The following is a 21,413-nucleotide window of genomic DNA, read 5'->3' as shown; positions in this document are numbered from 1 at the left end:
AGACAAGAAAGAGTGCCTCGCCCCTGCTTCAGCCATTCAAACCATTACAGGCCTTCCCTGCAGGACAGCAATTCTACACAACATTTCTGTTGTCACAGTAAAAGTTCCCCTGTGGACGTCTTGCTCACAGGTGTCTTCCTCACTAGGAGCAAGTGGGAGCTGCCTGCAGGTTCCCTGGTTACCGGGAGATGGCTGAGCTTATCCTGCTGCCCAGGGATTTGTGCAGCACAAAGCAGAAGAGCACAGCACAGGCCTGCACCTTCCCAGATTCTCTGGATAGTGGACCAATCACTCCTCGATATACAAGAGTCTCCTGGTCAGAATTGCTACACCAGCCTCTCTCTCCTCAAGACTTCCCTTTTTATCGGGGCCTTTGTAGAAGGGATGGCTGTAGTCCTCTGCATTTCCTCAGAGGGAATCCTCTCCCTGGTGGTAGTTTTTACCAAACACCTGGGACTCCCGCAGACACTCTCTAAAGGAACACGTATTCTGTCTTTGTGACATCCGTCTCCTAAAAACCTTTAGAATTAAAAATATTTGTAATGAAAAACCTCAGATTTGCCACCTGCAGCTGGAGCTGCTTGGAGACATGGAACAGGCACAGCCCCCACCTCACTGCTCTGCAGAGGCCTTTGCACACCCAGGGTCCCTGTCAGGGGAGGGGACAGTTTCCCCCGACCTGCATCTAACTGGGCTCTGTTGCACCCAAGAGCTCAGTGCTTAAAGACCCAAGGTGTCCTGCCAGCATTTCCCTGCTCCCCATGATTTTTCCAAATGCTCTGTCGGCCACGACTCGAAACTGAAGGAATTTACACACTCAATTTGACCTCAGACTAGGCACAAAATGAGAAAAAAAATCCCAGCCTCTTGGAAACCTTGACAGAACTTTTGCAGGAAGAACATCTCTACAAAGACCACTGTCTCCACACAAGGCATTGAGGCATTCCCTTTATTTCACTTTTACACACAAGGGTATCCCGGTTTACAACAGTACACTTCATAACTGCAGCACCACACAGCGCGAGGGCGTCCAAATCCTCCGTGTCACATGGCCTTCACCCAAACAATCTGTAATTATACATGCGGTGTCAGTCCTTCTGAAGAGGAATAGGGGAAGACAATGCTAAACGAAGCTCACAGAGTAGAAGGAGAAAGGGCAAAACGGAGAATGCAAATGCTCTAACAAAATCCCAGAAAATTATGTCAGGACAGCTTGCCACTCCCAACCAGAAACCTCTGAATTTAGCAACAACAAGGACAAGAACAAACTCAACGGCTCTTTGACAAGTTCATCTCAGTCCTGCCTTCAGACAAAGTCCTCTGAAGGAACTTGGGGACTTTTTCTGCAATGCAACCAAAAGCAATGAACACGAATTTCCAACTCTGAACACTTCCAGCCTCTGCCAACACCGTTGGTGCTGCTCTATTTACAAGGCAATCCCAAGGAGGCAGCCCACGCGCCCAACCCCCTCTTATGGGCCAAAGGAAGATCTCGTGCCTTTTGCTGCTCTTCCCCTAGAGAAGATGTGGCTGCTGTCCTCAGAGGGTCCCAGTACCCTTCATGCCTGCCGAGTGGGAATTGTGCACATTGCAATAGTTAGGTGTGTGCAACGCCCTGCTTCTCTGAGCAGCACCAGTGCAGCGTACACAGACACAGAGATCTCCAGGACCCAGAGAAGAACGAGCCCCGTGTTTGGAGCACATTGTGACACAGTATTCCCAGCTTACTTCCTTTTGTGACCAGGGACAAGGGCTACGTGCATTTCTGTAAGCAGGTGAGCTGACTGACTGACCATCACATTGCATTACAGAATGGAATTTGAGGATCCACTGTCTTGGGTAATTGCAAACAAGACAAAAGTTTAACAGGGGACCCTGGAAACAGTCCCAGTTTGGAAATATTTCACAGATGCCCATAAAGAATGTGAAACATATTATTTCCTGGGTGAAGAGCATTAGTTCCTTTAGTATGCTTGTCTTTTGGCGGCGAAGAAAACCTTTCAGAGGACTTCAAATTTGTGAAGTAGTTGGTGGCAAGCATTGCAAATGTAGATTTACTCTGGAGGAAAAACTGTCACACACTGCAGCAAAGATCCCTTCCTATCCCAAGGTAGAAAGCCTCTGGCCGTGCGGACTCTATGCTAGTTAAAGGAAAGACTACTGAACTGTTCTGCAGAGAGCGTCCCTGGGTTCTCTGGTGCCATGTCCTCCACGGCCACAGGGCCATGGGGGAAATGGAGATCATCATCTGTGCCTCCGCCCATGGCACTGAGCTGTGGTGGCAGGCTGGGGACCACGGGCTTCAGAAACTTGAACTCGCTGTTGCCCGAGCCCGTCGTCAGGCTGATCTCATAGCAATAGGGGTGGGGCAGGGTCCCCGCAGCGGCCGCATCAGCCAGGCCGCTCTGCAAGTGCCCAGTGCCATAAAGCACGTGCTCACCCTTCAGCTCCTTTCTCTTGCACACCTTGCGAGTGACAAAGGCTGCTGTGGACACGAGGAAGAGGAGTGAGATGAAGACCAAGGAAATGATTAAATAGGTGGTCAGGGAGCCACCCTTGTCCTCCGTGGTCAGGCTGCTGTGGGGCAGGCGCACGTCTGAGAAGTCCTTGAGCAGGAGTGCGCTCAGTGCAGCAGTGGCTGACAGCGGTGGCCGCCCGTTGTCTCGCACCAGGATGACGAGCTTCTGCTTCATGGCGTCCCTGTCTGTCACGGGCCTCCTCAGCCGCACCTCCCCGCTTTGGGCACCCACGGCAAACAGCCCGGGGTCAGTGGCCCTCAGCAGGTGGTACGAGAGCCACGAGTTCTGCCCTGAGTCAGCGTCGACGGCCACCACTTTGGTGACGAGGAAGCCAGCCTCAGCTGACATGGGCACCAGTTCGCTGGACGCTGGGCTGCTGTCCTGGGCTGGGTACAGCACCAGCGGCACATTGTCGTTCTCGTCCACCACAAGCAGGCGGACAGTGACATTGGCACTGAGAGGAGGAGTCCCTGCATCCGAGGCGCTCACCGAGACCTCGATCTGCCTCACCCGCTCGTAGTCCAGGGGCCGCAGCACAAACACGCGCCCGTTCTCTGAGTTCACGGAGATGCAGGAGCAGGGAGCCTGCTCTGCCGGGTGGGCTGGGGCCAGGGAATAGGTCACCTTGGCATTGGGACCCACATCAGCATCCGAGGCGCTGACGGCTCCAACGAGCACCGTGGGAACATTGTTCTCATGCACGTACATGGTGTATGATGTCTGGTTGAAGACAGGTGCGTTGTCGTTGACATCGGAGATGTCCACTGTGAAGGTCTGGGTGGCTGTCAGAGGAGGCGACCCCTCATCTGCTGCTGTGACAGTGAGGATGTACTGAGCCGTCTCCTCCCGGTCCAGCACGCTCACTGTCACCAGCTCATAGTAATTCTTATAGGCCGGCCGCAGGGAAAACGACAGCTGCTCCTCGAGGGCACAGGAGATCTTCCCATTGGCACCAGCATCCCGGTCCTTGACAGCAAAGAGGGCGATCACTGTCCCAGGTTGTACGTTCTCGGGGAGGGGGCTGCTGAAGGAACTGACCACCAGCTCCGGCGCGTTGTCATTCACATCCACCACCTCCACCAACACTCTGCAGATTGCTGAGAGACCCCCGCCATCCGTGGCCCGCACACTGAGCTCGTGAGTCTCTGCTGTCTCAAAGTCCAGAGGTTTTGTAAGTCGAATTTCACCACTCACCGGGTCAATCACAAATGCTGAGTGGCTCTGGCCAACCACTTGGCTGAACTGGTAGGTGATGTCCCCATTAGGTCCTGCATCCCAATCGGTTGCCACCACCCTGAGAACCACAGAGCCCTCTGGGGAGTTCTCCAAAACTTGCCCAGTGTACCGCTCCCGCGTGAAGATGGGAGCGTTGTCATTGACATCCAGAACGACAATGTGGATTTGGGTGGTGCCACTCCTGGGTGGAGAGCTCCCGTCCATGGCAATGAGACTGAAACCCACCTCTGCCTGCTCCTCTCGGTCTAGCGCCTTTTCCAACACCAGTTCCACGTATTTGTCTCCATTACTCCGACTCCCGTAGGAGACACTGAAGTACTGGTTCTCGGGAGCGATGCTGTAAGCCTGGACACCGTTGCTGCCAACATCCAGGTCCCGAGCCCCCTCCAGCGGGAAACGCGAGCCCGGGTCGCCCCTTTCCGGGATCTTCAAAGTGACTTGTTCCTCCGGGAAAGCGGGCGAGTGGTCGTTGATGTCCTCCACGGCCACCTCGACCCGAAAGAACTGCAGGGGGTTGGCCAGCAGCAGCTCCAAGGGGAGCGTGCACGCCCCGGACTGCCCGCACAGCTCCTCCCGGTCCAGCCTCTCCGCCACGACGAGGCGGCCGGTGCCGCGGTCTAAGCGAAAGCGCTGCCGGCCGTCCTCCGAGGCCAGGCGGGCGCGGCGAGCCGAGAGCTGCGCCGGGGCCAGCCCCGCGTCCTCCGCCACGTTGCCCACCACGGAGCCGCTCTCGCCCTCCTCGGCTACGGAGTAGCGCAGGGGCTCGGGGCGAGCGGGCGGCAGGGAGAGGAAAGCCGCGAGACAGAGCACTTGCCTTGCGATCGCCATGTCGGGGCGGCGGACAGCCTCCGTCTCGCCGATCGCCGATCGCCCGCGCAGTCCTCCGCGGAAAGCGGCGCCCGGGAGCAGCGCGGCGGGGCGGCGGCCGCTCTCCCTCGCTTGTCGCCGCGGCCGTCAGGCGGCCCGGAGCGCGGCCGCCGGGGCCCGGCAGCGGATGGCCGGGGGCACCGCTCGCCGCCCGCCCCGGCTCGGCCTGGCTCGGCTGCGCTGGGCTGCTCTGCGCTGGGCTGGGCTGCGCCGGGCGGTGGCGAGCAGCGCAGGGCCGGGCTCGGCCGCCTCCCCGCCCGCAGCCGCTCGCTCGGCGCCGCCTTGGCCGGGAGCACCACCCTGCGGCCCGCGGCGGGACTGCGCCGCCGCCGCCCGCCGCCCGCGCTGCCGGCTCGCCCCGGCACACGGCCCCGTGCGCACCCGCGCGGCTGCCGGCCGCTCGCCCGCCTCGGGACCCGCGGCTGAAGGGATTCAACAGGCCCCGGACGGACCCCGCACGGACAGTGCGCGTCCACCGCACAGTACCTCCACCGGCGCCATCGGTCTCCCGGTGCGACACAAGGAGACTTGGCCAAAGCCTTGCAGGGGCCCCGGCAGGTGACACCCGAAGCTCTTCCCTTGTCCCCTGACGCAGTCACTCCAGCACAGAGGGCCACCACGTTGCTCAGGCAAGACTTGCCCTTGGTGAGGCCGTGCTGGCTGTCTCCAGTCGCCTCCCTGTCCTCCAGGTGCCTGCGCGTAGCTTCCAGGAGGATCCGTTCCATGAGCTTCCAGGGGTGACGCTGACAGGCTGGTAGTTCCCAGGCTCCTCCAAGATACCCTTTATAAAAATGGCTGCAATCTTTCCCTTCTTCCAGTCTCTGGCCACTTCCCCTGTCTGCCGTGACTTTTCCAGAACCCTGGAGGGTGGCTTGGCACCACATCAGCCAATGCCCTCAGGACTCTGGGATGCAGCTCGCTTGCTCCCATTGACTTGTGTATGTTCCGGTTCCTCACGTGCTCTTGAACCTGATCTTCTCCTACAGTGGGAGGGACTCTGCTCCCCAGTCCCTGCCTTGAGGTCCATCCACTGGAGAGGTGTGGCAAGAGAGACTGACCGTGAAGAGTGAGGCAGAAATTTGCAGAGTTCCTCAGTTTTCTTCTCTCTTGTTACCAGCTGGCCAGTCTTGTTCATTGTGGACTGCACTTTCTTTGACCTTCCTTTTCTGGCTGACATACCCATGGAAGCCCTTCTTATTATTCTTGGTGTCCTTGGCCAAGTTCAGCTCCAGCCTTGTCCTTCTGACACCATCCCTACATTTGGCTATAGTTTTTTTATATCCTTTTTTTTTTTTTTTTTTTTTTTTTTTATAAATTATATAGCTATACTTTTGCAAGGGCACGTATCCCTGCTTCCACTGCCCCTGCATTTTCTTCTTGCCAAACTTTAGTTGGACCAGCAGGTCTTTACACAGACATTCCAGTCTCCTCCCTTCCTTTCCTCATTTCCTACATGTGGGGATGGGGAGCTCTTGAGCTCTATCTAAGGCACCCTTAATGATCTGCCAGCTCTGTTCTGCTCCCTACTCCCTGATGGCAGTTTCCAGGGCATCCCATTAAGTGACCCCTTGAACAGCTGGAAGTTTGCATTCCAAAAATTCAGGCTCCTGGATTTATACTTTGCCTAACCCATATTCCCCAGGACTGTGAACTCCGACATGCGTGATCACTGCAGCCCAGACTGCCTCCAGTCTTCCTGAGTAACTCATCCTCTTTTGTAGGGCTGTCCATTAAGGGGCCTAAGAATTTATCCTTCATAATGGGCATCTCCAAAAAGGCCCTTTGGGACAGCTCTGCCATCTCTTCAGGCTCTCCGATACAGGAATCAACCTTCCCCTCTCATAGGGTTAAAAACATAATAAACCATCTACCCATGAATTGCATCAGAGACGTGGAATCTCCAGGAGGAATAAATCGAGAAGTAGTTGTTTTACACCAGGAGGTGCAGGTTCCTTGTCATCCCAGTAAGAGAGACACACTGACTCTCTGAGACATCATCCACTACTCCATTTATCATAGCTCATGCTGTTGGAAGAAGTTAGCATAGAGAATCCTACATCCCTCCAGATGTGGAGGACTCTGAGCTGAGCAGCTTCACACAGGACTCCAGCCACGCGCAGCATGTCATGCAGAGCCCTGTCAAGGACAAGAAAAGTGCCCCTTCATCAGCAATTCAAACCACTACAGGTGTTTCCTGCAAGACAGCATTTCTACTCATCATGTCTACTGTCACAGTAAAAGAAGTTCTCTGTGGACGTCTAGCTTACAAGTGTCTTTCTCACCAGAAGCAAGTGGGAGCTACCTGCAGGTTCCCTGGTTACTGGGAGATGGCTGAGCTTATCCTGCTGCCCAGGGATTTATGCAGCAAAAAGCAGAACAGCACAGGCCTGCACCTTCCCAGATTCACTGGATAGTGGATCATTCACTCCTCGATGCACGAGGGTCTCCTGGTCAGCATCACTACACCAGACTCTCCTAAAGACTTCCCTTTTTATTGGGGCCTTTGTGGAAGGGATGGCTGTAGTCCTCTGCATTTCCTCATTGGGAATCCTCTTCCTCCTAGTAGTTTTCATTAAAATCCTGGGACTCCCCCAGATATTCTCCAAAGGAACATGAATGCTGTCTTTGTCCCATCTATCTCCTAAGAAACTTTAGAATTAAAATACTTTGAACTGAAAAACCTCAGAGTTGACACAACTGGAGCTGTTTGGAGACTTGGAAGTGTCGCTCCCCCACCTCACTGCTCTGCAGAGGCCTTTGCACACCCAGGGCCCCTGTCAGGGGAGGGGACAGTTTCCCCCCACCTGCATCGAACTGGGCTCTGTCGCACCAAAGAGCTCAGTGCTCAGAAGACCCACAGATGTCTGACAGCATTTCCCTACTCCCCATGATTTCCCCAAATGCTCTATCGGCCATGTCTTGAAACTGAAGGAATGTACCCACTGAGCCAAGGCACAAAACGAGAAAAAAACTCCCAGCCTTTTGAAAACCTTGACAGAGCTTTCGCAGGAAGAACATCTCTGCAAAGACCACCGTCTCCACAGAAGGCATTTAGGCGTTCCCTTTATTTCACTTTTACACACAAGGCTATCCCGGTTTACAACGGTACACTTCATAACTGGAGCATCACACAGCTTGAGGGTGTCCAAATACTCCATGTTACATGGCCTTCACCCAAAAAACCTGTTATAATACATGGGATAACAGCTCTTCTGAAGAGGAATAGGCAAGACAATGCTAAACAAAACTCACAGAGTAGAATGAGAAAGGGCAAAAACGGGAATGAAAATGCTGTAACACAAACCCAGAAAATCATGTCAGGACAGTTTGCCACTCACATCTAGAAACCTCTCAATTCAGCAACAATAATGACAAGAAAAACTCAACTGGGCTCTTGTCCTGGTTCATCTAGGATAGGGTTGTTTCCCCAGCAGTGGGGAGAGGACGCTAGCTGGGTTATTCAATACCATGTTGACGTCAGGGCCATGCACGAAGCGTGGGAAGAGTTTCCTGTGGGCTTTTGTCCGGGGAAGTACGAGCAACAGGCTGGCTGTATCTCTTGTGGTATTTTTCTGTATATCTTTTGTCTTGTTTATTGTTATTGCTGTTTATTGTTATTGCTGTTTATTGTTGTTGTTCAGTTTATTATTACTTACATTGTTGTATTAAATCTGCCCTTATTTTAACACCGGGGTTTGTCCCTCACTTCCAGTCTGCCCGGTCCGAGGGTGGGGGAGGGACAACGGCAACGTGGTCTCTGGTCCTGGCTTGGCCTAAACCACCACACCCTTTTCCAAGGTCATCTCAATTGTGCCTTCAGACAAAGTCCTCTGAAGCAACTTGTGGACTTTCCTTGCAATGAATCCAAAGGCAATGAACACAATTTCCCAACTCTGAACACTTCCAGCCTCTGCCAACACCGTTGGTGTTGCTCTATTTACAAGGCAATCCCAAGGAGGCAGCCCGTGCACCCAACCCCCTCTTATGGGCCAAAGGAAGATCTCGTGCCTTTTGCTGCTCTTCCCCTAGAGAAGATGTGGCTGCTGTCCTCAGAGGGTCCCAGTACCCTTCATGCCTGCCGAGTGGGAATTGTGCACATCGCAATAGTTAGGTGTGTGCAACTCTCTGCTTCCCTGAGCAGCACGACTGCAGTGTATACAGACACAAAATGTCTGTAGGGACAGACACAGTGACAGAGCCCACACCTCTCACAGACAGATATCCAGGACCCAGAGAAGAATTAGTCCCATGTTAGCACCACGTTGTGACACAATACTCAGAACTTCCTTACTTTTCAGACCTGGGACAAGGGCTATGTGCCAGTCCATGAACGTGTGTTTGGTCTGCTCAAATGTGCTGTTCTGATACAGCTCCGAATAAGATTGTCAAACTCTTGCCTAAAAGAAAAATTAGAATTAATGGGGGAACAAGGACTTGACCCCACTTTTGAGACATTTCAGAAATGTCTGTAAAAGAGCTAAAACATATTATATGCTGAGGGAGAGAGTCATAATTTATTTTGCTTGGTTGTCTTTAAGGGTAGAAAAAAAGTTTTGTCTAACTTCAAAGCTGTGGAAAATCAGTGATAACAATAGAAAATGCAAATTCACTCTGGAGGATCCAGTGCCACATGCTACAGCAAAGATCCCTTCCTATCACTAGGAACAAAGCCTCTGGCTGTGCGGACTCTATGCTAGTTAAAGGAAAGACTACTGAACTGTTCTGCAGAGAGCGTCCCTAGGTTCTCTGGTGCCGTGTCCTCCACGGCCACAGGGCCATGGGGGAAATGGAGATCATCATCTGTGCCTCCGCCCATGGCACTGAGCTGTGGTGGCAGGCTGGGGACCACGGGCTTCAGGAACTTGAACTCGCTGTTGCCCGAGCCCGTCGTCAGGCTGATCTCATAGCAATAGGGGTGGGGCAGGGTCCCCGCAGCGGCCGCATCAGCCAGGCCGCTCTGCAAGTGCCCAGTGCCATAAAGCACGTGCTCACCCTTCAGCTCCTTTCTCTTGCACACCTTGCGAGTGACAAAGGCTGCTGTGGACACGAGGAAGAGGAGTGAGACGAAGACCAAGGAAATGATTAAATAGGTGGTCAGGGAGCCACCCTCGTCCTCCGTGGTCAGGCTGCTGTGGGGCAGGCGCACGTCTGAGAAGTCCTTGAGCAGGAGTGCGCTCAGTGCAGCAGTGGCTGACAGCGGTGGCCGCCCGTTGTCTCGCACCAGGATGACGAGCTTCTGCTTCATGGCGTCCCTGTCTGTCACGGGCCTCCTCAGCCGCACCTCCCCGCTTTGGGCACCCACGGCAAACAGCCCGGGGTCAGTGGCCCTCAGCAGGTGGTACGAGAGCCACGAGTTCTGCCCTGAGTCAGCGTCGACGGCCACCACTTTGGTGACGAGGTAGCCAGCCTCAGCTGACATGGGCACCAGCTCGCTGGACGTTGGGCTGCTGTCCTGGGCTGGGTACAGCACCAGCGGCGCATTGTCGTTCTCGTCCACCACAAGCAGGCGGACAGTGACATTGGCACTGAGAGGAGGAGTCCCTGCATCCGAGGCGCTCACCGAGACCTCGATCTGCCTCACCCGCTCGTAGTCCAGAGGCCGCAGCACAAACACGTGCCCGTTCTCAGAGTTCACGGAGATGCAGGAGCAGGGAGCCTGCGCTGCCGGGTGGGCTGGGGCCAGGGAATAGGTCACCTTGGCATTGGGACCCACATCAGCATCCGAGGCGCTGACGGCTCCAACGAGCACCGTGGGAACATTGTTCTCATGCACGTACATGGTGTATGATGTCTGGTTGAAGACAGGTGCGTTGTCGTTGACATCGGAGATGTCCACTGTGAAGGTCTGGGTGGTTGTCAGAGGAGGCGACCCCTCATCTGCTGCTGTGACAGTGAGGATGTACTGAGCCGTCTCCTCCCGGTCCAGCACGCTCACAGTCACCAGCTCATAGTAATTCTTATAGGCCAAGCGCAGGGAAAACGACAGCTGCTCCTCGAGGGCACAGGAGATCTTCCCATTGGCACCAGCATCCTGGTCCTTGACAGCAAAGAGGGTGACCACTGTTCCGGGTAATACATTCTCGGGCAGGGGGCTGCTGAAGGAACTGACAACCAGCTCCGGCGCGTTGTCATTCACATCCACCACCTCCACCAACACCCTGCAGATTGCTGAGAGACCCCCGCCATCCGTGGCCCGCACACTGAGCTCGTGAGTCTCTGCTGCCTCAAAATCCAGAGGTTCCGTGAGTCGAATTTCACCACTCACCGGGTCAATCACAAATGCTGAGTGGCTCTGGCCAACCACTTGGCTGAACTGGTAGGTGATGTCCCCATTAGGTCCTGCATCCCGATCGGTTGCCACCACCCTGAGAACCACAGAGCCCTCTGGGGAGTTCTCCAAAACCTGCCCAATGTACAGCTTCTGTGTGAAGATGGGAGCGTTGTCATTGACATCCAGAACGACAATGTGGATTTGGGTGGTGCCACTCCTGGGTGGAGAGCCCCCGTCCACGGCAATGAGACTGAAACCCACCTCTGCCTGCTCCTCTCGGTCTAGCGCCTTTTCCAACACCAGTTCCACATATTTGTCTTCCGTACTGTGACTCCCGTAGGAGACACTGAAGTACTCGCTCTCGGGAGCGATGCTGTAAGCCTGGACACCGTTGCTGCCAACATCCAGGTCCCGAGCCCCCTCCAGCGGGAAACGCGAGCCCGGGTTGCTCGTTTCCGGGATCTTCAAAGTGACTTGTTCCTCCGGGAAAGCGGGCGAGTGGTCGTTGATGTCCTCCACGGCCACCTCGACCCGAAAGAACTGCAGGGGGTTGGCCAGCAGCAGCTCCAAGGGGAGCGTGCACGCCCCGGACTGCCCGCACAGCTCCTCCCGGTCCAGCCTCTCCGCCACGACGAGGCGGCCGGTGCCGCGGTCTAAGCGAAAGCGCTGCCGGCCGTCCTCCGAGGCCAGGCGGGCGCGGCGAGCCGAGAGCTGCGCCGGGGCCAGCCCCGCGTCCTCCGCCACGTTGCCCACCACGGAGCCGCTCTCGCCCTCCTCGGCTACGGAGTAGCGCAGGGGCTCGGGGCGAGCGGGCGGCAGGGAGAGGAAAGCCGCGAGACAGAGCACTTGCCTTGCGATCGCCATGTCGGGGCGGCGGACAGCCTCCGTCTCGCCGATCGCCGATCGCCCGCGCAGTCCTCCGCGGAAAGCGGCGCCCGGGAGCAGCGCGGCGGGGCGGCGGCCGCTCTCCCTCGCTTGTCGCCGCGGCCGTCAGGCGGCCCGGAGCGCGGCCGCCGGGGCCCGGCAGCGGATGGCCGGGGGCACCGCTCGCCGCCCGCCCCGGCTCGGCTCGGCTCGGCTGCGCTGGGCTGCTCTGCGCTGGGCTGGGCTGCGCCGGGCGGTGGCGAGCAGCGCAGGGCCGGGCTCGGCCGCCTCCCCGCCCGCAGCCGCTCGCTCGGCGCCGCCTTGGCCGGGAGCACCACCCTGCGGCCCGCGGCGGGACTGCGCCGCCGCCGCCCGCCGCCCGCGCTGCCGGCTCGCCCCGGCACACGGCCCCGTGCGCACCCGCGCGGCTGCCGGCCGCTCGCCCGCCTCGGGACCCGCGGCATGACGCGCTTATACCGCGCCGAGTACCGATGCGCAAGGAAGGAGCTCCCAGAGTCCCGCGGGCCGCCGCTGGAGCCCGAGAGCACGGGCAGCCCCGCCAGGTGCCCCGCGGCGTCCTCCGCTGCCCCGGTGATCCAGGCCGTGCCCTCGAGAACGACGGCCGCTTGACAAGCGAGAGAGGTTTCCCACGGCACTTTCGGGCGGAGGCTCAGCCTGGGGTGACTGAGCCACCACCCCTGGCCTGGGAAACCGGGTAGGAGGATCCGATCCGCATTGTCAGTACGGAGGTAACAGCACAGAACGGTTCTACAGCTACTCGGGAATCTCGGGCTGTGGAAGAGGAAAGGAGGCGCGTCCCAGCAAGTCTCAGGCGTGGTCGCGCCTGCCGGCCTCCCAGTCCGGCGGCTGAGCGGGAGGTGGAGCTGCGCTCCCCGCGTTGGCTTCTCTCTCTCCCTCGGGCTGCGCACTGCACATCGGTTCTTCGGCCATGGCCGCCCCCGTATCAGCGCTGCTTTGACGCCTGGGCAGGACGGGCCTCGGGCACTGGGATTCGCTCCTCCCCGAGCCGGTGCTCAGGCACGCTTCGCAGCAGTAACCCGGCGTCAGACTGCCCGTGCCGGCCACGTCCACGCCGTCTGGCTCGAAGTCGCCGTCCACGTAGCAGCGGGCAGAGGGAGGCGAAAGGCGCGCCCGGAGGCGAGCCCTGCAAAGCTTGTCCGCCGAAAATGCGAGGACGGACAGGAGGAAGAGCGACGAGACGCAGCTCAGGGAGGCGATGAGGTAGGTGGTGAGCAGGTCCTCCTCGACCGCCTGAGGCTGCTGCCTCCCCACAGGAGCGTGGGAGAGCTGGAGGAAGGCGTCGGAGAAGCCGTGCACCAGGGCGATGCCGAGGGTGGCGGTGGCGGAGCGCGGCGGCTGCCCGCGGTCTCGCACCAGCACGACGAGCCTCTGCCGAGGCGCGTCCCGCTCCGCCACGGCCCGCGCCGTGCGCACCTCGCCGCTGTGCAGCCCCACGCGGAACAGCGCCGGCTCCGTCGCCTTGGCCAGCTCGTACGACAGCCACGCGTTCTGCCCTGCGTCCGCGTCCGCCGCCACCACCTTGGCCACCAGGTAGCCCGCCGGCGCCCAGCGCGGCACGAGCTCGCCCGCCGCCGCGTTGCCGTCGGGGAGAGGGTGCAGCACGACGGGCGCGTTGTCGTTCTCGTCCCGCACCACCACGCGCAGCACCGCCTGGGCGCTGAGCGGCGGCGAGCCGCCGTCGGCAGCGCCCACCGCCACCTCGAAGAAGCGCACCTCCTCGTAGTCCAGCGGGCTCAGAGTCCGCACGATTCCGCTCTCCGCGTCCACGGACACGAACGATGCTGCAGCGGGTGCGCCCGGCGGGGGCGGCGCCAGCGCGTATCTCACGCGGGCGTTTTCTCCCGCATCGGCGTCTGTGTCTCTCAGGCGGCCCAGGCTCGTCCCCGCGGGCTCGTTTTCACTCAGCACCATGGTGTAAATGGCCTGGGCGAAGGTGGGCGCGTTGTCGTTCACGTCCAAGAGCCGCAAGAACAGCGTCTTGGACGCCAAGAGCGCGGGGGAGCCTTTGTCGCGAGCCCACACCGTCACGTTGTACTCGGACATCTGCTCCCGGTCCAGCGGCTCCGATGTCACCAACACGTACGCGTCGTTCGCCAGCGGCGTGATGCTGAAGGGCTGCTCACCCATCAGCTCGCAGCTCGTCCTGCCGTTGTCCCCCGAGTCCCGGTCCCGCACGTTGAAAAGGGCCACCACGGTGGTCGGCGGGGCAGCTTCCGAGAGGCCGCTGGTGAGGGAGGTGATGATCACCTCGGGGGCGCTGTCATTTACGTCCTCCACCCGCACCTCCACCTTGCAGTGCGCGGACAGGCCCCCTCCATCTGTGGCCTGGACGTCGATCTCGTAGGTCTTTGTTTCTTCATAATCCACCCTCTTTTTGAGTCGAATCTGCCCTGTCTCTGAATTTATTTGAAACGTCTGGCGATTTTCCTCTGAATTTTGAACTATTGAGTAGGCTATTTCCCCGTTCGTTCCTGAGTCTAAATCTCTAGCAGATACCGCCACCACTAAGGTATCCGGGGAACTATTTTCTAATACTCGGACTTTATACAGACTCCGGATGAATACCGGGATGTTGTCGTTTATATCCAGGACTACCACGCGGATTAAGGCTGTACCAGAGCGCGGTGGAGACCCACCATCCACAGCCGTGACGCTGAAAGCCACTTCTGCCTGCTGCTCCCGGTCCAGGGCTCTGTCCAACACCAGCTCGGCGTATCTCCTCCCATCATAACGCCTCCGGGTGTAGATATGGAAATAGTCGTTCGAGCTGATACTGTAATGCTGAAGGCTGTTGTTCCCCACATCTGGATCCTGAGCACTTTCCAACAAAAATCGAACCTCCGGCATTGCACTTTCCGAGATCTTTAAAACTATCTCTTTATTTAAGAACACGGGAGCATGATCATTGATGTCAGTGAGGCTTACCTCAGCTCGGAAGAACTGCAGTGGGCTCTCCAGCAGCACCTCGAAACGCAGCAGGCAGGGATCGCTCTGCCCGCACAGCTCCTCCCGGTCCATCTGCTCTCGCACCAGGAAATCCCCGGTGTGTTGGTTCAGATGGAAATACTGCTTTTCTCCTTCAGGAACGAGCCGAGCCTGTCGAGCCGATAATTCCTCACCGGTCAGCCCCAAATCCTTAGCGATATTGGCTACAAAGGAGCCTCTCTCCGCCTCTTCGGGCACAGAGTACCGGGCGGTTTCTGCTCTCATCCCCAAGACGCAGAGGAGCAGGATCAGAGCCACCGCTCGCCCCGGGAGCGGTTCCTCTCTCTTCCTCAGCTCCATTCCCTCCCGGCGAACCGATCTCCTCCCGCTGTGAGCTGGATGGAGCTGCCGATCCAGCCTGCCGACCCCCGAGCCGAGCAGCTCCGCCAACGGCCCCGCCCGGCCGGACCCCGGGGACTGTGGATCTGGGAGCGGCGCGGAGGATCCGCGGTCAGCAGCGGCACCAGGCGGCCGCCCCGCGGAAGGACGCGGGGATTTCCCAGCGCGAAGACTGTAGAACAGAGAAACCACTGTCTTTCTCTGTTCCGAGGTCAGGGCATAGAGATTTAACTGCCCATGCAACTCTGTTCAAAGTATGACCACCATTTGAACGACCAATGCTTCTGTTCGCCTTTATTTGAAAACGAGATTTATTTAAAGCTGTTTTTCATAAGGTTGCTCCCTACAACAGTTTGAACTGTTTATGCACGGTGAAAAAAACCTTTTGGACTGTATTGCTAAAAAGTTTGCTATTGTTACAGGTGTCCAGCATCCAGAGTGAGCTGGTCCACGAACCATGGCAGCGGTCGCCATGTGGTTCCCAGTAGTAATTCTCAGGCGGGTTTCTGGAACGGACCGAGATTGTTCCCCCATTCATGACCTCTCAGGCAGTCTCAGGCAGTCCTAGCAAAGGGGCTGGGGGCAGCAGCTCTGGGACCTCAGCTTAGCTCAGAAAAGCCCCCTCCACCTTGCTCGGGCTTTTGAGAAGGGCCTAGTTTCCGAGTCACTCTGATTTTCCCTGCAAAAATAAATCCACTCCAAATGCACGGATTTATCCCCAAAATCCAGTTCTTGGGTGGGTATTTCCTAGGTGGTGATTGCAACAAGTGATCTCCAAGAAAGCACACTCACGCGAGGGAGTTCCAAGTAGGTTTTATTGTTTTCTGTCATCAGGCATTTGATTCTTAAAAATGTGTGAGTGACAGGAAATATCACATTACTTTATAGATCATTACCGATTAATGAAAAGAAAACAAAGCTTCTTGACGCCCTATATTCTACAGTGCCTTAGGTTTATTGTGAATGTTTTAGCCTATTTTGCTGTAAAACCACAAAGAGTACTTTTAATTATCTACGACCTTATATTAAAAAAAATTAAATATTCATTTAAACTTTATATTACACAAAAAAAAAAAAAAAAAAAGCTCAAAGCCCACTCTTTACAGTATGGAGAACCTATAAACTCCTGGTCAAATATGTGAACTGTCAGCCGTTTCTACTGTAATCAGTGACAGGTTGTTATTAAGGAATTCTTTTGCAAGCACCACTTAATTTTGCTTAATATCCGTTTGGTCTAGTATTGAACAGACTGCAGAAAATTTAAGACATTATTACAGAGCCCTCTTCATACGGGAAAAAAAAATATCAAAACACAGAAAAGGTGATGTAGGGAAAAGTTATTTTTAAGATCTGCTTCCAGTTTTCAGTATTTCCCTTAAAATTCAGAAGCAGTAGCATTCTCACAATTATACATCAAGTCTCAGTGTAATCAACATGCAACACATTCCGCCTCCTCCATCCATATCACCATTACAAAATACCTACATGGATAAATTACTGCTCAAGAGGACAGTGGTTTTGCTCTCTCTCAGAAAAGTCTTGTACCTCCCTGGTACTTTTTTGGTGCATGTCTGGTCTCTCCGTTCTCTTTTCCCTGTGAGGCCATTAGCCAGTGAGGACAGACATGTTTATCTTTCTCTTCACTTACTGATGGGTGAGCCAAGGGTTTTGATCACAATTGACATTTACCTTCATCCCCCTGTTTGCTGTGCAAGCTGGTTCCTCAGGTCTGGGGCCGGTGTCTTCAGAAAGGGGAGCTCTGCCCTGCAAAGAACAGAGAGTGGAGGTTGTCATTTGCGTGTTGAAGGTAACAGAAGAGAGAAGCTTAGAGAACACATCTTACATCAGTGAGTGGGTGACACCACTCATCTCTACCCAGAGCCAAAGAGGAGGTTGGTCTCTCACCTGGATGGAGAAAATTTTACCTCAGAAACCATCCTCTACTGTGAATATCACAAAGGCACTACTGCAAAACCTTTATAAGTCTGGAGAAGTAATTTAACATGGTAAGAGCCCAAACTAAAACCACTTTCTCACAAACAGCAAAGGTGATTTTAATGTTGATGTGTCAAGATGGGTCCTCATCTCCCCTGAGGCTACTGTGACTGCAGTTCTGACAAACTGCAGTAAAGTAAGTCCAAGTCATCAATGGTTATGAAATACGAAAATGTTGTGGGGTGACTGTAAGATGGTGTTTGTGGGTCTTCAGCCTCATACATGTTCATCGTCCAGCCTCTTAAGAAGTCCTAAATGGCCCCCGGGAACTAGTAACCCCATGAGGAGGGAAGGAGGTGTTTCAATGACCACCCTTTGTCTTCCCCATGCTCTTTGAACAGCCAGAGCTTAAAGGGCGACTCGCTTTAAGTTCACGGCAGCACTGAAAAGAGAATCGCTGGTACTGTCCTGGAGCACTAGGCTGGGCCAGGAAGTGACTGGGACGGTGCTTTATAAAGCCCCGATAACCACATTTTTCTGGCCAATACTGTTCATGCAAGTCACAAAAATATAAGGGAATTTAATGGCAGAGGTCCCCACCTCCGTGGCCTCCAGCAGCTTGAGTTCAGCACTGCCTGGTGAACGGTACGTGGCAGCGCCGAGCACTAGCTCCTAAACAGCAGTTCAGAAGACACCGTCAGTGATGTGACGCCCCTTTGCATCCTTGTCCCCGCAGTCCTGGTTAGACGCTGGACAGGACCGCTACATTCCCGGTGCTGCCGCCTCCGGGAGGACGTTTCCCTTGGAGCGGTGTGTCCCTTCCTGCTCTGGGTCCCTACGGGTTCTACACAGTGCGTGGACAGGACCCACTGTGAGGCTCACACATCCATACCCCTAATTTTCATATTCTGAGGGTCCAGCGGTTTGCGGTGACAAAGACTTGATCTAACGCGAATACTCGGGGCACGGAGCTGGATGCAGAGAGGCACGGTTAGTCAGCACTTGGGGAGCAGCTGAGCCGTGCCAGATCCTCCTGGGAGGCCCCCACCAGCGGCTCTGAGACCCTCTCTACCCTCTCCTCCGGCCCCAGTAGCTTCTTCACCACTAGCTCCTCAATGTCGATAGTCCTCCATCCCCGCTCCCCCCAGCGCCTTGTCCCGGTCAGGTCCCTCACCTGTGCAGCCCAGTCGCCTTCTTCCCCGAGGTTGGCAGCTTCTTGCGAGCACACCGAGCTCCGCTGTTCGCCCGGGCCGGGGGGCAGCCCGGCGGGGAAGCAGGGGAAGAGGGGCCTGAGGAACCGAAATTCGCTGTTGACGGTCCCAGCGGCAAAGCAGACGTCGTACACGTAGCTGCGGGGCAGGGAGCCCGCGTCGCTCTCAGTGGCAGCCTTCGGGAATGTAGGCAAGGGCTCCGCCTCGCTCCGCCTGGCCCGTCGCACCTTCACCACCACGACGGTCACCGCGGTGGCCAGGAACAGCGCCGACACGCAGGTCAGGGAGGCGATGAGGTACAGGGTGAGCGCCCCGTCGGGCTCGGGGGCCGGCGCTTCCTCGCTCACCCGCAGATGGGCGTCGGAGAAGCCGTGCACCAGGGCGATGCCGAGGGTGGCGGTGGCGGAGCGCGGCGGCTGCCCGCGGTCTCGCACCAGCACGACGAGCCTCTGCCGAGGCGCGTCCCGCTCCGCCACGGCCCGCGCCGTGCGCACCTCGCCGCTGTGCAGCCCCACGCGGAACAGCGCCGGCTCCGTCGCCTTGGCCAGCTCGTACGACAGCCACGCGTTCTGTCCCGCGTCCGCGTCCGCCGCCACCACCTTGGCCACCAGGTAGCCCGCCGGCGCCCAGCGCGGCACGAGCTCGCCCGCCGCCGCGTTGCCGTCGGGGAGCGGGTGCAGCACGACGGGCGCGTTGTCGTTCTCGTCCCGCACCACCACGCGCAGCACCGCCTGGGCGCTGAGCGGCGGCGAGCCGCCGTCGGCAGCGCCCACCGCCACCTCGAAGAAGCGCACCTCCTCGTAGTCCAGCGGGCGGAGGATATAAACATCCCCGTTTTCAGAGTTGACCGACACGTCGGGCTGCTCCTTGCCCTCCTGCCGCAGCAGCGCGTAGCTTATGCGGGCGTTTTTTCCTGCATCGGCGTCCGTGGCGTTCACGCTGCCGATCCGGAGCATGGGGCTGTTGTTCTCCGTGACCAACATGGTGTAAACCTCCTGGGTGAATTCTGGGGGATTGTCGTTCACGTCCGATATCTGCACGAAGATGCCTTCCTGAGAGCTCAGCCGCGTCGTCCCCCAGTCCGTGGCTGTGATAGTGATGTTATACTCCGCCGTCCTCTCTCTGTCTAGCGCCGCGTTTGTTCTCAGTTCGTAGTAATTATCAAAAGTGGGGGTGAGACTGAAGGGCAGGTCTCCATCGATCGCGCACGCCGTCCTGCCGTTGTCCCCGGAGTCTCGGTCCCGCACACTGAACAGGGCCACCACGGTCCGGGGCGGAGCGTCCTCGGGAATGGAGGCAGAGAGGGAGGTGAGCGCTATCTCCGGGGCGTTGTCATTCACGTCCAGGACCTCCACCTGCACTTTGCAATGCGCAGACAGTCCCCCGCCGTCGGTGGCTCTCACCACCATCTTGTGGTTTTCCGCTTCCTCAAAGTCCAGGTTGCCCGCGACCCGAATCTCCCCCGTGGCGGTGTTCAGCTGGAAGAGCTGCCGGGCCCGCTCCGATGTCTGGGTGAAGGCGTACCGCACTTTCCCGTAGGACCCTTCGTCGGGATCCGCGGCCGTGACCCTGACCGCCAGCTGCCCCGGGGGGCTGTTCTCGGCCAGGTGCACCTCGTAGACCTCCCGAGAGAAGAGCGGGATGTTGTCATTGGCATCCAGCACCACGATCCGGATCTGAGCTGTGCCCGACCTGGGTGGCGAGCCCCCGTCGGTGGCGGTGAGGAGTAAATTCAGCTCTCGCTGCTCTTCGCGGTCCAGCTGCCGCTCTAGGACTAGCTCTGCGTGTTTTACTCCATCTTTCCCTGTTCCCAGAGCCAGGGAGAAATGCGGGTTGGATCCGAGGCTGTAGTTCTGCAAACCGTTACTGCCCACGTCCTTGTCCTGGGCGCTTTCCAGAGGAAAACGGGACCCGGGAGGTGTCGTTTCCAGAATCTCTAAAACCATCTCTTTCTCCGGGAACACGGGGGAGTTGTCGTTCACGTCACGAATCTCCACCTCCCCTCGGATCAGCTGCAACGGATTTTCAAAGAATATCTTAAAGAAGAGTGTGCAGGTATCACTCTGCGGACAGATCTCCTCTCGGTCCAGCGACTCCTTTACCGTCAGGACTCCGGTGTTTTGATTGAGGCGGAAAAGCTGCTCGTTCCCCTCAGACACAACGCGGGCCTTGCGAGCTGCGAGCTGGCTCGGAGCAACCCCCAGGTCGTTTGTAATATTGGCGACAAAGGAGTCTCTCTCCATTTCCTCCGCCAGAGAATAGCGGAGGGTTTCGGCCGCGCTCTGACACACGAAAACGCACAGAATAAAGAAGATCACTTGCCTCTTGCTGCCTCCGCTCCGTCTCCCCCACTCCACTACTCTCCAGAAAAGCCATCCACCGTCCCCCCTGCTTCCCAGCATTTTAAAGCAGTCCGAGGCAGAACGGTGTTTGTCAGGAGTCCCGGGGTAAGGGAGTCCGAAAGCCGTCCCGGCTCCGTGCCCTTCCCGAGCAGCTCACACGGTTTTTTTGTCTCCCTGTGCCTGCAAATCCGGTGCGGGCAGAAAAACCTCCCGGTCCGTGGCCAACACCCCCACCCAGCGTCGCAAGGGGGAATATTTCCTCTGCCTTCGCATTCGGGGTAGTGCTGCTGGTGTGGAGTTTGCTGCTTGAATCTGCACTCTCCGTGCCGAACCGAAGTCCGAAGTCCCAGTGTAAACGCTCCCTTCGTTTGGAAGCAGGCTCCCTCCCCGCTTGGGGTATCTCTCCCCAGCTCTCAACCGCCAGCTCTTCATACACAGGGCTTGGTTTTCCTCTGTGTTGTGTAGGCATTGCAAGATCTGCCTCTTCCAAAGGATGCATTGCGGGATTTTCCTTCTCTTCTCCACTTGTTCATGAGCGCAGGGCAGTTAGCAAGTGGGGAAGGTGAGAGAAGCACCGCTATTGAGTGAGAGCTGGTGCCAGGGACAGGTCCCGAAAGCAAAGGCTTCACCATCACCCTAATTCACCATTGCACTAGGATGATAATGCTGTTCTGGGACACATCATCCTAATGTTGTTTTCTTCACATTGTGTATCACACCTCGCCCAAAGGACACACAACTTTGACAAAAGTGTCCTCCCCTGCCGCCTGCTGAGTTTTGCACACATGATAAGGTGTGTAGC

General features: G+C 57.0%; 3 protein-coding genes across 4 annotated transcripts; all 3 read right to left on the bottom strand.

Moving 5' to 3' along the window:
- Window positions 1–945: 945 nt before the first annotated feature.
- Window positions 946–4,770, bottom strand: LOC141964928 (protocadherin beta-15-like). The gene has a single exon (XM_074915856.1). It carries the CDS (start codon window positions 4,581–4,583, stop codon window positions 2,142–2,144), a length of 2,442 nt encoding a protein of 813 aa, XP_074771957.1. The 5' UTR covers window positions 4,584–4,770; the 3' UTR covers window positions 946–2,141.
- Window positions 4,771–8,835: 4,065 nt separating this feature from the next.
- Window positions 8,836–11,954, bottom strand: LOC141964912 (protocadherin beta-15-like). 2 transcript variants are annotated; one of them, XM_074915832.1, is made up of 2 exons: window positions 9,615–11,954; window positions 8,836–9,019 (listed from the first exon to the last, which is right to left on the bottom strand). In XM_074915832.1, exons 1-2 carry the CDS (start codon window positions 11,755–11,757, stop codon window positions 8,970–8,972), a joined length of 2,193 nt encoding a protein of 730 aa, XP_074771933.1. In that variant the 5' UTR covers window positions 11,758–11,954; the 3' UTR covers window positions 8,836–8,969. The 2 variants fall into 2 exon arrangements, with proteins under 2 accessions (XP_074771933.1, XP_074771932.1); XM_074915831.1 differs by having other exon boundaries at window positions 8,836–11,954.
- A 527-nt stretch (window positions 11,955–12,481) lies between these two features.
- LOC141965214 (uncharacterized) lies at window positions 12,482–20,761 on the bottom strand. The gene is made up of 3 exons (XM_074916463.1): window positions 18,233–20,761; window positions 16,772–16,887; window positions 12,482–15,295 (listed from the first exon to the last, which is right to left on the bottom strand). The coding sequence occupies exons 1-3, from the start codon at window positions 20,669–20,671 to the stop codon at window positions 12,586–12,588; spliced, it is 5,265 nt and encodes a 1,754-aa protein (XP_074772564.1). The 5' UTR covers window positions 20,672–20,761; the 3' UTR covers window positions 12,482–12,585.
- Window positions 20,762–21,413: the final 652 nt, after the last annotated feature.

Source organism: Athene noctua, chromosome 12 (assembly GCF_965140245.1).
Source record: "Athene noctua chromosome 12, bAthNoc1.hap1.1, whole genome shotgun sequence".
Lineage (NCBI taxonomy): Eukaryota > Metazoa > Chordata > Aves > Strigiformes > Strigidae > Athene > Athene noctua.
This window is presented reverse-complemented; position numbering and strand designations above follow the sequence as displayed.